The 17,136-nt window shown below is 38.0% G+C and overlaps 1 protein-coding gene and 1 long non-coding RNA gene across 5 annotated transcripts in view; one reads left to right on the plus strand and one right to left on the minus strand.

Annotated features, from left to right (window-relative positions):
* The window catches only part of LOC117325849 (erbin-like), an 82,409-nt gene that overhangs the window by 12,808 nt on the left and 52,465 nt on the right, over positions 1 to 17,136 (minus strand). For 3 of the 4 annotated variants that reach the window (XM_033882346.1, XM_033882343.1, XM_033882344.1), the window contains exons 9-14: positions 10,273 to 10,345; positions 9,440 to 9,569; positions 7,289 to 7,474; positions 6,914 to 7,013; positions 5,411 to 5,523; positions 4,273 to 4,419 (exon numbers count right to left, since the gene is read on the minus strand). In XM_033882346.1, the coding sequence (XP_033738237.1) occupies positions 4,273 to 4,419; positions 5,411 to 5,523; positions 6,914 to 7,013; positions 7,289 to 7,474; positions 9,440 to 9,569; positions 10,273 to 10,345 (749 nt within the window). The remainder of the gene's footprint in view (positions 1 to 4,272; positions 4,420 to 5,410; positions 5,524 to 6,913; positions 7,014 to 7,288; positions 7,475 to 9,439; positions 9,570 to 10,272; positions 10,346 to 17,136) is intronic. The other variant, XM_033882347.1, reaches the window with a different exon arrangement.
* On the plus strand, positions 1,018 to 1,720 carry LOC117325850. The gene is made up of 3 exons (XR_004532386.1): positions 1,018 to 1,183; positions 1,496 to 1,534; positions 1,695 to 1,720. It is a non-coding gene; the product is annotated as an uncharacterized LOC117325850 (long non-coding RNA).

The following is a 17,136-nucleotide window of genomic DNA, read 5'->3' on the forward strand; positions in this document are numbered from 1 at the left end:
TAAATTTGTATGTGAAAAACTTCCAGGTATAAGGTTGGAAAACTTGTCCAATCTTCTGAATGACACATTTATGTATAAATTGTTACATTGATAAAAAATTTGAATAACTGAACGATTTGATTCACTGGGTGGTGTATATAAATGATAAGAATAAAGTAGAATATTTCTTTTAGATATGAAACATGCAAAGAAATGGGAATCAAGCATGTAAACTCCCACCACCATCAACAACAACAACATGCAGGTTTTTATAAGTTAAGTCATGCCAAGATACATATCTGTATATAACAAACAACAGTCTTAAATCATGTGTAAAAGCCATTCAGAAAATATGAATATAGATACTATTCTCTAGTACCCTAGTGTTTAAAAATATTTAAGTGAACTAGCTACATTTGTATCTTGTTTAATTTCATATAACTTTCATAACTGTATGTCATTTTGTATTTCCATATAAAACTTACTTTACATATTTTTCTTTAAATCATGCACTTTTCATATTGTAAAAATATGTTAGATTGTTGAAATATGCACTTTTTAAAATTCTGATATATTCTTGTGTCAGTATACACAAAGAACATAGATTACATTTTAATATTTAGCGACTCCATCATTTCTGCCTGACAAGTGTATTAATATGCAGCTTTAGCCAAATTCTACACTTACCACCAGATTGAATAAATCATAAGATATATTATAATAATGTACACAATCCATTGCTGTTAAAATGTTATGTAAAGCTTTCACCATTTCTTTATTGTAGTGATCATCAACCTAATGGATATTTGTCCGGATGCACTTTATTGCTATTGTAGTTGTGAGAATGATACCAAGAGGTCTTCCTTCCTTTTTACAATAATATTGTAGTTATATGAAACCATAACTGTATACAAAATAGTTTTTGTGAGGTATAATAGGGTACCTGTGTACATTGTAGTACTTGTGAGGTACTGTAGAGTACCTATGTACATTGTAGTACTTGTGAGGTACTAATAGGGTACCTATGTACAATTGTAGTACTTGTGAGGTACTGTAGAGTACCTGTGTACATTGTAGTACTTGTGAGGTATGGTGGAGTACCTGTGTACATTGTAGTACTTGTGAGGTATGGTTGAGTACCTGTGTACATTGTAGTACTTGTGAGGTATGGTGGAGTACCTGTGTACATTGTAGTACTTGTGAGGTATGGTGGAGTACTTGTGTACATTGTAGTACTTGTGAGGTATGGTGGAGTACCTGTGTACATTGTAGTACTTGTGAGGTATGGTTGAGTACCTGTGTACATTGTAGTACTTGTGAGGTATGGTAGAGTACCTGTGTACATTGTAGTACTTGTGAGGTATGGTAGAGTACCTGTGTACATTGTAGTACTTGTGAGGTACTGTAGAGTACCTGTGTACATTGTAGTACTTGTGAGGTATTATAGGGTACCTGTGTACATTATAGTACTTGTGAGGTATAATAGGGTACCTGTGTACATTGTAGTACTTGCGAGGTACTGTAGAGTACCTGTGTACATTGTAGTACTTGTGAGGTATGGTGGAATACCTGAGTGTGTACATTGTAGTACTTGTGGGGTATAATAGGGTACCTGTGTACATTGTAGTACTTGTGAGGTATGGTAGAGTACCTGAGTACATTGTAGTATTTGTGAGGTACTGTAGAGTACCTGTGTACATTGTAGTACTTGTGAGGTATGGTGGAGTACCTGTGTACATTGTAGTACTTGTGAGGTATGGTGGAGTACCTGTGTACATTGTAGTATTTGTGAGGTATGGTGGAGTACCTGTGTACATTGTAGTACTTGTGAGGTATGGTAGAGTACCTGTGTACATTGTAGTACTTGTGAGGTATTATAGGGTACCTGTGTACATTGTAGTACTTGTGAGGTATGGTGGAGTACCTGTGTACATTGTAGTACTTGTGAGGTATGGTAGAGTACCTGTGTACATTGTAGTACTTGTGAGGTACTGTAGAGTACCTGTGTACATTGTAGTACTTGTGAGGTAATGAAGGGTACCTGTGTACATTGTAGTACTTGTGAGGTATGGTGGAGTACCTGTGTACATTGTAGTACTTGTGAGGTATGGTAGAGTACCTGTGTACATTGTAGTACTTGTGAGGTACTGTAGAGTACCTGTGTACATTGTAGTACTTGTGAGGTATGGTGGAATACCTGTGTACATTGTAGTACTTGTGAGGTACTGTAGAGTACCTGTGTACATTGTAGTATTTGTGAGGTACTGTAGAGTACCTGTGTACATTGTAGTATTTGTGAGGTATTAAAGGGTACCTGTGTACATTGTAGTACTTGTGAGGTATAATAGGGTACCTGTGTACATTGTAGTACTTGTGAGGTACTGTAGAGTACCTGTGTACATTGTAGTACTTGTGAGGTATGGTAGAGTACCTGTGTACATTGTAGTACTTGTGAGGTACTGTAGAGTACCTGTGTACATTGTAGTACTTGTGAGGTACTGTAGAGTACCTGTGTACATTGTAGTACTTGTGAGGTACTGTAGAGTACCTGTGTACATTGTAGTACTTGTGAGGTATGGTGGAGTACCTGTGAACTTTAACACTATGTGTGACCAAACCTTCATATGAATCATTAGAAGATATAGTGTACATTTATTATGCTTAATGTAGCATTAAATTAAAATGTTCTTACAAATGCACATCTGACAGTTCAATTATCATTTCAGGGCAAATATGTTCTAAATGTATTCAAAAGGTTACATTTGTAATGATAAATGATGATGCTGGAAAAAGGTCTTTAGAAAGAGTTTTCACTATAATTTCCTGTATACAACTGAAAACTGGACTTTGTGGGAGAGAGGGGGTCCTGTATACAACTGAAAACTAGACTTTGTGGGGAGGGAGGGGGTCCTGTATACAACTGAAAACTAGACTTTGTGGGAGAGAGGGGGTCCTGTATACAACTGAAAACTAGACTTTGTGGGAGAGAGGGGGTCCTGTATACAACTGAAAACTAGACTTTGTGGGAGAGAGGGGTTCCTGGGTACAACTGAAAACTAGACTTTGTGGGAGAGAGGGGTTCCTGGGTACAACTGAAAACTAGACTTTGTGGGAGAGAGGGGGTCCTGTATACAACTGAAAACTAGACTTTGTGGGAGAGAGAGGGTCCTGTATACAACTGAAAACTAGACTTTGTGGGGAGGGAGGGGTTCCTGGGTACAACTCAAGACTAGATGTTTGTGGGGAGGGAGGGGTTTGTAGGTACAACTCAAAACTAGATGTTTGTGGGGAGGGAGGGGGTCCTGGGTATAACTCAAAACTGGATATTTGTGGGGAGGGAGGGGGTCCTGGGTATAACTCAAAACTATATGTTTGTGGGGAGGGAGGGGTTTGTAGGTACAACTCAAAACTAGATGTTTATGGGGAGGGAGGGGGTCCTGGGTACAACTCAAAACTAGATGTTTGTGGGGAGGGAGGGGGTCCTGGGTATAACTCAAAACTGGATATTTGTGGGGAGGGAGGGGGTCCTGGGTATAACTCAAAACTATATGTTTGTGGGGAGGGAGGGGTTTGTAGGTACAACTCAAAACTAGATGTTTATGGGGAGGGAGGGGGTCCTGGGTACAACTCAAAACTAGATGTTTGTGGGGAGGGAGGGGTTCGTGGGTACAACTCAAAACTGGATATTTGTGGGGAGGGAGGGGTTCGTGGGTACAACTCAAAACTAGATGTTTGTGGGGAGGGAGGGGTTTGTGGGTACAACTCAAAACTAGATGTTTGTGGGGAGGGAGGGGGTCCTGGGTATAACTCAAAACTAGATGTTTATGGGGAGGGAGGGGGTCCTGGGTATAACTCAAAACTAGATGTTTGTGGGGAGGGAGGGGTTCGTGGGTACAACTCAAAACTAGATGTTTGTGGGAGGGAGGGGTTCGTGGGTACAACTCTAAACTAGATGTTTGTGGGGAGGGAGGGGTTCGTGGGTACAACTCAAAACTAGATGTTTGTGAGGGTTGGTACATGCAGTGACATAACCAAAGCATATCTACTGGCAGTGTAGGGACACATTAATAAGATATATACTTCATACTCCATAACAAGAAGGAGCTACCTTAAAATATTCATCCTTTCTGACTTCCACTCTATAATACAAATTCAGCATTACACATGTTCTAAGTAAGAGACCGCTCTCTTGTGTAAACACCGCCACTTGACACACCAGTTTTTGTGCTACACTGTATAAAATAGTGCCAAGATTGTGACGTTTGAAACCAAGTCTGACACCAGGTGGCGTACCTCTCTGTCAAAAGCCTTATTATCCTCTCCGCCTCTCCATGGCCTTCCATCTCCTGTAAGTTTCTGACGAACTGCAAGGTTGCGAGCATGCCGAATCTTTTCTCGCATCTCTTTAGGATATGGGGTGGGACACCTGACTAGCTTGCCCTAGAAATGAGGTCATGGGTTATGACATATCAACATAGTTAGTAACCATGGTAACCAATTAATTAGTATGCGTAATGAAACATGCTGTTCAGCACAATGCTTGCTGAAGGTTATGTTATGCAGCAAGGCCAGCCTTACATCAGCACACATCCATTACCATGACAACACATTCCGTTAAGTCCCTTAATGTTAGATAAAAGTTACATGAAATGTGAAATTATAAAATTAAAGTGAATTTAGAATGAATTTTTAATCAGTTGATTATAGCTGAATAAACTTAAACAGAAAAAGATTTTTTTCATTCAAAATGAAAACATGCTCATAAAAGGGGAGGCTGTAACAACAGGATTCATGAATAATTGACAACAGGAGGGTTCAAACGAGGGAACAAAGGGACATAACTATGTAACAACATGCTGGTATCAAAACATGCATTTGAGGTGCCTTTTATCTGCAGTGTCAATTTCATTCTATTTGCTACTCACTATTCATCTTTATCATTTAATCATCTTTATTTATATCATCTACCAATCATGTAAGCTAATCGCCTATCATTCAATCATCATCTATAAAATCATCTACAATCATCTATCAGGCAATCTATCCTTTCGTAAAATAATATATAAGCTGTGTAGATATGACTGGTGTATACAGTATCAGCTTGTGGTGCAGATTATATAATAGTATATACATAATACATATATATACACTACATATCTACAGTATAACAAAAAGGATCAGAAAATTGGTAAAGAGTAAGTACAATACATATATATCAGATATATTGACGACTATATCTATTAATGTAAAGGGCGATATATAGACAACTAAACCTAATATAACCATTCTGGCTGTTTGAACATTGAAAGTTTTGAAGAAAATAATATGTAAACTTTGGAAACAACATCTTTAAAGACATGATACTAGGAGACTACAAGGGAAGAGAAAAGGAAGGACCTATGGAGGGACAGATAAATGGCAGTATACTTACATCCTCATCCAGTTCCTCGGTAAACTCAAAGTGGATCTGTTGTCTTCGTTCGCGCTCCTCATCCCAGATAGAGGCATGGAAACTATCAGTGTCCCCTCCGCCATTAATGTCTCCTAAAACATGTAACACACACATTATACATCTAATCAGTCAAGAACAACAGAAGTGTTTTTGTGTATCTTTAGTGCCAATGAAAGACGACTGCTGTCTTATTTTTTTTTACCATATATCTATTGTCTTGATATGGTACAAGCCATGAGCATTTTTCTTAACATCACTTTTACACATTTGCTAACAAAACATGTATACTGGTTATTGCTTTAGCAATACATGTCCCATACTGGCCCCCACGCTAAAAATAGTAACAGTGACATTGACCTCGACCCAAAACCCTGAAACTTTAACTCATCCGAGAAATTAAGGTCCTGATCATTGTGGGAAGTTTGATCAAAACCCTTCAAGGAATGAAGCAACTAGAGCGCTGACAAACTTTGTAGTTACGTACACACAAGACGGACAGAGAGGAAACCTGAAGTCCCCGTCCAGTCGGTAGGCGACTAATGACAGGACAAACTTAATATCAGTTGATGCCATTGACATCAATATCCATCAAACAGGGCAAGAATTACAATCAATATATAGTCATACATCTGGCTAATGTTTGAAATTTCAGAACTCTACATATAGCAGGTCATGAGAACTGATCATTCTAGGGATGTTTCACCAAAGACACATGTCAAATGCCTTAATGTAGAACATATATGAGATATGCCCTGGACAATGAAATATACATTAAATAAAGGTCATAATTTTGTATATTATGGGCCTGAGACTTGATTTTAGAATGTGACTCTCCGCCTTTTCATAGATATACTTGCATGCAAGGTTTGCCTGTGATACGACTGTATGTACAGTGACACCAAGAGAGAGTGTGGCATCATATCCCCTCCAGTATAACACATCAGGGACTTACTATAGGGTACAAAATTGAGACTTGTCCAACCAACAAGGTACTACAATCAAGTCCTGTGCTTTAGGAAAAGATTCTCACACTATCCAGCCAATAATACACAGGACAGACTGGCTTCTCTACAGAATATCCTGGTAATGTAACAAAAACACTGGCTTCTCTACAGAATATCCTGGTAATATAACAAAAACACTGGCTTCTCTACAGAATATCCTGGTAATGTAACAAAAACACTGGCTTCTCTACAGAATATCCTGGTAATGTAACAAAAACACTGGCTTCTCTACAGAATATCCTGGTAATGTAACAAAAACACTGGCTTCTCTACAGAATAACCTGATAATGTAACAAAAACACAACTATCATTGGTGATAATGAGCTTTTAAGTGCCATTTCTGGGTTGCTAAGTTGAAAGTCTCCAGGGTTGGGAAGGCAAAAGCTCATTGGCCATGTTTAACTTTGTAATTTCCTGGTACCACAAAAACTGCAAATGACACAGCATTGTAAATAGATGGTGTGCAGTGCCAGCTTACCTGCGTCCTCAGAGGGACACTGAGGTAGTAGATAGCAGGTCAGAATCTTGCGTCCTGTCTCTGGTTCTATCTCAGACTGGAACGGGACAATGGGCCTCGTCTGTAGAATAGAAAACAAGATATATAATGTATAGTCATGTGGATTCAAAACCAGTTCTATGGCTTTACAGAAGAGTTAATGAATATGACATTCCTGAAAATAACATCAGACAACATCAGATGTGTATATTATTAGGATATATGCATTGGCATCAAACATCGGAAAATACATGTACATGTAGTTCAATGCTGATTTCATTAACAGATAACAATTTTCTAACTTGTCAAACCATATTAAAGGAAGGTGGATACGGGTGTGATTACTGTATACTGTACCTGGTTCTCTGACAGCCAGAGGGCCTGAAGCTCCTTCAGTTTGGTGATAGAGAAGGGTAGGAATTTGAGGAGGTTGTCACTGAGGTTGAGTACGCGGAGACGTGGAATACGTCCAAGTTCATCTGGGATATATTCTAGTTTGTTACTGCGCAGAGAAAGTACTGTGATCCCACTGCAGCTTCCCAGCTAGAAACAGACAAACATCAAAATGAGTTCTACAAATATCTTAAGGATCCACAACTCTTATAAATTCCTATAAGTATATTTTACATTAAGTATTAATATGGCCGTTTATATGTTAAATATCATAATCCTAATTAAGCTGTACTTGTGTAGATAATAACATCCAGTACAGTGACTGTGTGATGAATTTAATCACAATAACAATTAAACTAAAATAAATATTGTGTAAAACTATTTATCATATGACTACCGTTATATACGGTGTCATAAACCCATCACATAAATTTTCTTTATGACACTAGTGTAATAACACCTTTCGCTACGCTGATTGGCTGGTTCCGTGAGAACTGTATTCATACGCGTGGGAACGACCTACTTCTTTTTACTACGACTCGTAAAAATGGCGACTAGTGCTTGTAAACTTTGAAAAAAAATCAACTGAACGACAAATTGGTCTATTAACATAACATATTGTACAATCAAAGATAAAATCCAAGATGTAAACATCCTAATTTTTTTTAATTATATTTATACTATAAGATGTTAAATTAGGCCTGGCAAACATCTATTTTATGACCCCTAGTAACATATTTCAACTCCGATAGAAAATTGCGGTTGCGTTGTCCGATGAGACATATCTAGTCTAGATTCTTTTCAAATAAACAAATAATAACATTATTTAATAAAATCCTCATGAAAAACGGCAATGTAGTTTGTTACAACTTGCCTTCAACGGTTACTCAGAATAACATGCTGACACTGTCGTCGACAAACACGTGTAATGTCAAAACAAACAACACTGCCAACAAATCGGCATCCAAAGTCGCTTTTCACGGCAGTCTGAACACGATGTTCAGTGGGAATATTCACGGTGGAACATTTCACATCTCCATAAACTCCCGCGAGGACGAGGATAAACACAAAGCAGTGAAAAGGCGCCGTACAATGGTTCTGTACGACAGCGACAGCGAATAGACATTTGTACAACGAAGCCTCCATTATCGCGCTAAGTGACGTCACGGCTTCGTCACATCAAAAACAGTCGCTCATGAACTTTCAAACTAAAATATTTTCCTCATTGTTTCAAACACCAAGGACAATTTATCTATTATAGATTAAATGAAAAAATGCTGAAATTTTGTTTTGAGGCGTGTATTTAATAAAATGAATCCTTTTCAAGAGTCAGTTGTGTTAGAACTATTTCTTCTCTCGTCGGTATAATTGACCTACTTCGAAGGTTCGGGTGATTTGGTTGAGATGTGACGATTCAAGGCAAAAGAGAAAATCAGTTTTTGATGGGGAACGATGAAAGAAAACGTCATATGATAAAAAGAATCTGTCATTCGTTTCCCTTCATGTTAGATTTATGATACTCGTTTAGAATTTTTTTATTTTTGCTCGCCAGAGGCTCGCAAAAATAAAAAATTCAAAACTCGTATCATAAATCTAATATGAAGGGAAACTCATGACAGATCCTCTATGTCTCCAACTTTATCTGTTCTTAATGCCTTGTATTTAGGTTTGGCAGATTTTCCTGGGTGTATCCAGTGCATTAGTGCATTGGTTATGAGGTAACTGGGTAATACATATCGCAGGCGTTCACATTGATAATGATAGACATAAAGGCTTGGTGTTGTGGGGTTCCCATTATAATGCTAATTCACTGTAACCGATATACACAGACAGCTATAAGAATATAGTCAAATTCAACGAGATTCAAAAGAATCCAACTTTATACATGAAACAACATCCAAAATAACACAAAATACTATATATCATAAATTATTTTTTTCAGAAGACAGATGGAAGCATTTACAGTAAGTATTGTGTTATAATTTTATAATGATGTTAAAATGCTTTCCCACTATGGAAGACAGGCCAGACAGGCGGACACACCTCCCCTACTAAACCTGTCAAAACCAGTCCTCCAAAATAGTAAGCAGGAAATCCTGTATTCTCTGTACCTACCTCAGCTGGAATCATCTCCAGACAATTCTCATCAGCATACAGTGTCCGTAGATTTCGGAGGAGTCCTAAGGATGATGGCAGATCCTCAAGGTCATTACGGCTGACATTGAGCTCCGATAAGGATGTCAGGCTGTTGATACAAAAGAAAATTTGCGATTTAACCAATATCAGAAAACTGGACGGCAAGGGTATAAATAAAAGGTGATTGCTTGACAGTATGCTTTTTCAACACATATTCACTTGCCAAACCTCTTTGATCTGAGAAAGATATGAATCATAACTTTGGTTTTAGAAACTCTAGGTAAGAAAAGGTGATTTAACTGTAAAGCATTTTGGACAGCAGTTCCCAAACTAGTGGAACACATCCTAGACTTAATGATTTGATAGTTCACAAGAACTCTTCACTCTAAACATTTCACTGATATACTGTCTCAACATCTCTCCATAAGATGATACTTATTGTTTGAGAGGTGTCCGGTTATGGGAATTTGGATCCAGATAGGAATCCTATTACCTCTCTTCTATAAAGTGCCTTGTATTTTTTATTACCCCTCTTCTATAAAGTGCCTTGTATTTTTGAGAAAAAAATTACTTTGTAAGAAGAACTTAGACCAATATTTGTTGCATTTTTATGGAAAAAATTTTACGGGTGCCAGTTCCATCATTCTTCCTTAGCTTAAGGAAATTCTGTAACTTTCCATATTAAAGAAAGCATTTCAGAATTTAAGGAAGGTTCCCTAACTAAAAAAACATTGATGAAACAGGGACTGGATATTGTAGTGTTTTACAGTGGAAGGTGAAGGAAGTCTACAGGTATCAACCCTATGACTTACCCGCCAATAGTGTTGGGTAGGGACGTCAGTTGGTTCCCGTCCACTTTTAGCGTAGTGATGTGTTCTAGATTACCTGTAACAACAAACCACATGTTAATCCACAAAACCACAGCTTAATCTTTATTGATTGATAATTATTTCATAAATACCATTAATCAACAACAGATCCAATTAAAATGTTTCTGTGATGAAATGCTTTAAATATCAGGCAAAACCCCCAAAGCATGAGAGAGGTATTTTTTGTACAATTTTTTATTATAAAATGCAAATCAGATATTTTTATAGTATTCTGAACACAGCTGTGAGAGCAGATATGCATGCATCACCGCATGCGTAAATATTAAACAAGGAGGGGATGAGCCTGTAACTGCAGCTAGTTTCATGGCTCAGTGATCACCAACAGTCGGGATACAGATGTTATAGTTCTCCCCATAGTAATACTGATTCCCAATAATTCATAGTCTTTGGGGGAATATCAATTATTCAGTGCAAGTTCATTTTTCAATGACATTACAATGATTAATTGTTTTTTGATGAATTAGGTTTGAGTTATTGTTGTTCCAGGTGAATATTTAGCAGTACCATCGCCAATACGGGTAGATCAGTTTTCATAACCACAATATGTACACATCTGCAGTTACTGATTGCACACAAGATACACTGCTATCAATGACGATACAAACTTTAGAACACACAATGAATTTTACCTGTGTAAAACAGGCGGTTATATATACACCACAGGTGTTCTCTTAACAACAATCAAAAATTTCACTTTTTCTGTATTATTTTACTCATCCGTAACTTAATGTGTAAACATATACAAATTAAATCATTTCGATACTATATATGGGTATAATTGTACTTTGAATGAAGTAATATCTTGGCGTTACACTCCTGTGAACTGGGAACACCTCATAGCCATGATGAATCAATATTACAAAATGTATCCGACTGGATATCTTACATATACTGATCTAGACCAAACCTCAAGGTAAAGCTGGTTGATTTGACTGTAAAAGTTTTAACTAGGTAAAGCTGGTTGATTTGACTGTACAGGGTTATAACTAGGTAAAGCTGGTTGATTTGACTGTATGTGTAGGTTATAACTAGGTAAAGCTGGTTGATTTGACTGTACATGTAGGTTATAACTAGGTAAAGCTGGTTGATTTGACTGTACAGGGTTATAACTAGGTAAAGCTGGTTGATTTGACTGTACAAGGTTATAACTAGGTAAAGCTGGTTGATTTGACTGTACAGGGTTATAACTAGGTAAAGCTGGTTGATTTGACTGTAAAAGTTTTAACTAGGTAAAGCTTGTTGATTTGACTGTACAGGGATATAACTAGGTAAAGCTGGTTGATTTGACTGTAAAAGTTTTAACTAGGTAAAGCTGGTTGATTTGACTGTAAAAGTTTTAACTAGGTAAAGCTGGTTGATTTGACTGAACAGGGTTATAACTAGGTAAAGCTGGTCAATTTGACTGTACAGGGTTATAACTAGGTAAACCTGGTCAATTTGACTGTACAGGGTTATAACTAGGTTTACCTGGTTGATTTGACTGTACATGGTTTTAACTAGATAAAGCTGGTTGATTTGACTGTACAGGGTTATAACTAGGTAAAGCTGGTTCTCTGAAACCCTCTCTCCCTGTCATAGTACCAGGCCATATTTGACACATCATTTTACATTCAATAACATTCTGTGTGTTTAGTGGGTGTCTGCTAGACATGATAGGATGTGACTAAGTCCTTCAATGCTCCCTGATTACTGTATACAGGTAGTGTACCAAAACTGAATTTCTCCAGGTGTGTTGACGAGTTTTACCACCTTTATGAATAACAACAATAAAACGGGTGTTATATTTATTTACAGGTTCCTTCCTGTATATCATGTTTTTATGTTGTGATGGTAGGTTATTCTATCAACAAAGTCTTATCTTACCTGTTCAGTGTTTCTACAGGTAAACGATACCAATCGCACCAAAATGATTCACCAGCACTGCCAGAGTATGCTAATTAAACAGCTTATATTACACGCTGTGTGTTGTCTATCACTTTTCCAGATAAGAAATCTGATGTCAATTTCTCTTATGGAATCAGATCTGATTAAGTGAACAGGAACTATCGACACATGTAATAGTGAATCATTCTTCTTTCTGTAAAATTACAGAATTTTAAAGGTTTATTTTTCGTTAAGCATCCCATATCTACCTACCTATCTATACTGAAATATCATATTGCAGATATCTAATATATCTGGTGTAGTTTTGTGGAGCTTTGTTGTGATTTTATCTGTAGTACTATACTTTGATTTGTGAATGGCTGTGGAGATGAAGCCTTCCCTGGCAGTATAGTCCCGGTGTGTTGGGTGTTGGGAGTTATTTACATTTCACACATAAAAAGATCCCATTCCAGTTATCTGAATACACCAAATGTTATTTTTAAAGAAAAAAAACCCTACAAAAATGGTTTTGTACAGAATGAGCCAGGATCAGGTAGGCACAGCTAGCCAAACAGATATTTTTTTTGAAGACTGAGAGTTCTAATCTATTTACTTGATGGGGTAACTTTTGGGAGAATTACACCAATATTCCTGACGATTTATTTGAGGACTGGTAACGACAGGTATACACCACTCCCCAGGAAGTTTGTACAATAAAGAGTGGCCACAGCAATAACCATGTAGTCATCTTTTAATTTAATGGCTCAATCTGACAAAGGTCTTAACCGACATTTGCCCAGGCGAACACCTACAAAGACATTTTGATCCAGCTTGATTCCGAGCCTCCTCGGCCAATGTAGGTGCACCTACCCTTGTGACTGGTAGTATTAGTATTGACTTTAAAAGGTATCATACTATTTTCCTTGTTCAATCTGACACCCAATCAATATTGTAGGTGAGCCGTCCAGCAGATGGCAGTGTGCTCAGCCACGGCCCAGGTAAATCGTATGAAGGTCGATTAAGATTTTTAATAGCTCATTCCACAGATTTGCGTTTCGATAAAAAATAATATTGCCTACACCAATGAGAAAATCTATAGTAGCAACAATAGAAGCACATGGGTATTACATGTGGAAGAGAAATGACGCAGGCCAACCCCTCCTACAAGCTAGGCCAGGCAAAGGCAACCATTCAGTAACCCACCTTAGATAGCCCCTAATTTCTAGTGTACCTTCAATCCAACATAATCACAGAACGAAAAGATCAATTTCTGAAGAAGTACACCATAAACAATAACTTTTTATTCCTAAATTTTGAATATGTAAAGTAATGACGTGTGCCAATTCAGTACCAAACATGTACAACACACATGACATTTGTGAATACCTGTCCATGACATGACAAAGATCACCGAGAATGAGTGCCGGTTAAAGTGTACACCACATTAGACAACCATAATGAACGTCAGATCTCTGGCTCAGCTAAATAGCCATTCCTCAGGAACAATAGAACATTTTATTGTAGTTAATGAATTACTGTCATACTAACATAAATCATAGTATTATTTTATAATACACTACCACCCTGTATAATACAACAGCACCTATCAATAACTCTAACACAATTATTATAAGGAGTCACATGATCCAGCTACTTCAGCTGTAAAATAAAGGAGGATTTTCATTCTCTTGTTCTCTGTAGGTTACAAATTGTCCTTCATCTATATTCCATCATTGCCATATGTTGTTCCATGTCACTCCAGGCCCTTCTTTGATTCCCGAAGTAAATCTAACTAAACAGAGCCACAGGTGGCAGAGCCGCCCGATATCTAACCCTGAATCATGGGTGCGAGCGATGCTCATTGTCTAACAATGAGCCATAGCTGCAGTGCCTCCCAATCTCTAACAATGAACCAGGGAAGGCAGCGACGTCAAATGTCCATCACTGAACCAGGGAAGGCAGCGACGTCAAACGTCCATCACTGAACCAGGGAAGGCAGCGACGTCCAATGTCTAACACTGAACCAGGGAAGGCAGCAACGTCCAATGTCCAAGACTGAACCAGGGAAGGCAGCGACGTACAATGTCCAAGACTGAACCAGGGAAGGCAGCGACGTCAAATGTCCATCACTGAACCAGGGAAGGCAGCGACGTCCAATGTCTAACACTGAACCAGGGAAGGCAGCGACGTACAATGTCCATCACTGAACCAGGGGTGGCAGCAACGTCCAATGTCTAACACTGAACCAGGGAAGGCAGCGACGTCCAATGTCCAAGACTGAACCAGGGAAGGCAGCGACGTCCAATGTCCAAGACTGAGCCACAGGTGGCAGTGCCTCCCAATGTCTAAGACTGAGCCACAGGTGGCAGCGATGTCCAATGTCTAACACTGAACCAGGGATGGATGCGTGAGCGACACTCGATGTCCATGACTAAAACCACAGGTTGGTGGGACTGTCTCAATCCCCCAGGAATACAACTACCACTGAGCCACGGAGTGACAGGACTACCTGCTGGAGTGATCAGGTTTCTACCAACTGTCATCAAAGGTTACATTACAAAGAGAACAATTTCATCAAGACAGGATATCTACAAACATTTTGATATTGAATATAAATCATCAAACTTCACCTGACAGGAGAATGTTGTGGTAATACCTCTATTTCTTTATAATGACCTTCGATTTGTGACCGTTTGGCTATCTTAGATCGTCTTTATTTATGAGCAGTTGAAAGTATTATAAAGTTTATTTGTCTTTAAAGAAAATATTGGAGACACCATTGAAAACTTTAATGTATACAGCGAGACTTCTGACGTGCTGATTACTCTATATCTTCTCCTTATTTGTGCTTCAAGGGTTTTTAATATCTTATCAGTCTAAACTGAAATTAGCTCTACAAGACGCACTACAGTTGGTCAGAGAGAGAGGAGTTTATAATGGTATTTAGATGGCTGGGGGACTGTCTATGGGTGTGGAAGGTTTACTAAGCTAATTTACAAGACATATTCATCAGATTCTCACCTATTGTGAATTAAACCACTCTGTGGAGTTTCCACGCTTCAGGTGTGTAACGAAGACCTATTTAGCTAATTTACCTCACAATTCACTTGACTCTCACCTGGATAGGATTAAAGTACCCTAGAGACTGACCACAAGCTGGGGTGTTATCGGTCAGTTTGACCATGGCAATTATAATAGATCGATTGCATCTGAGGAATCTTAAGGTCCCAGCATGATAATGGCTATCTTCTAATCTATTTATATGACATACTTGGCTTTCTAGTAAAGTACGACAGCAAAAAACTCATTGAAATTGAACCAAAATCATCAACATAAATACATGCATTGATGATATGAAGTATCTTCTAGCTGACTTAACATAGACTGGCTTCCACTGCCCCAATGGTTTTGTAAAGAATATTGCACTTATACTGGCATATCTCCCCCTAGTCTGTAACTTAATGTATCTAGAATAGAACATATTCTAGAGACCGAAGTTATCAAACTCAATTTTATTTATAATTTTAATAATATTATACATACACGGGCCAGTCCATTACTTACATTACAATGGTTTTTTTTCTGTAGACACTATGTTTGTGTACAACACACTTTTATCACTATATATATGCTAACCATCCTGTGCCCCCCAGCAGTGGCCATCCAGGCTTAGGCCATGTACACACAGGACCCACCCCCTATCAGCACTCAAGTGTGAGAAATGATTAAGTATAAGTCAAACATAAATAATTTGATTACCAGGATTACTGAGCAAATATCTCCTAATTAAGTGAGATTTCCACCAACAAGTTTTGACCAGTAGATAGATAAACCTCTCAAACTGATGACCAGTACCTCCCCTACCTGCCCAATCTATTGACCAAAGATCATGATTTCCATATCCTTAGATTCTGCAGGGTCAAACCACAGTAAGGATTCTCGAGACACCATTGTTCAATACACATGTAGTAACATGTATCATATAAAATCAGGTGAACAATAAGTGATAGGAAAATGAAAGTAGACAGGCGCCAGGTCCTAGGTATAGCTATCAACATTCCCAGAGTCAATGACATTTATAGCTACGACACATAAACATAACAGTCTCCCAGATCTAACGGTGATGGGTTCTAATAAAACCCAGAATAATTCACTCTATCATCCATTCTTTTGTAAACTTTTTTTTTCCATAAACAAACTTCATCTTTGACATTTTAAAGAGAAGGCTAGTCCAGACAACTCTATAACAGCTGGCACAGCAGTGTCTACTTGTGTTTATATTGATAAATGTTGAGGACATATCATCATAAACATGTAGCCTAACTTATCCCTGCAAAACTTTACAAACTAAGTTAAAAGGGAAGTGCACCAGTAATTTTTCAAACTTTTAGCAGATGCTTTCAGTGGCAGAATGAAAATAAAGGAATCAATTTTATCCATCAGATTTCATGAAGAAATATCAGTCCCTACAAGAAACCTGGACATTTGTTGTTACATGGATGGAAATCCTACCAGAGCCTTATCTGTATATTTCTGAATCTACACAAGAATTGTTAAGTTATGACAAATGCCCAAAACACTGCGAGAATTTGTCACAATAGGTGTCTTGATGGTACGTTTACTATCTTGCCCTAATAATCTTGAAGAGATCTTAAGATTAACCGCGTTCGATGATCCGTAACAGTGCTATTGTCCAGCACAGCTACTTAACTGCTAAGTGTGACAATAGCCTTGTTATTGACAAACACTCTGACAATCGGGTCTATCCTCATACCTAAAAGGCTCGTGTCGGTACTGAATGTCCAGTCACGAGACAGTGTACAGGTTACATGTAAGCACACGATACATCATTTGTGTCGTATTTGGACGTAAATTTGACCTGTTTCTTTGGTTGCTAATATGGTGGCACACTGTGTCAGTACA

Source organism: Pecten maximus, chromosome 4, assembly GCF_902652985.1.
Source record: "Pecten maximus chromosome 4, xPecMax1.1, whole genome shotgun sequence".
In the NCBI taxonomy this organism is placed as follows: Eukaryota; Metazoa; Mollusca; class Bivalvia; order Pectinida; family Pectinidae; genus Pecten; species Pecten maximus.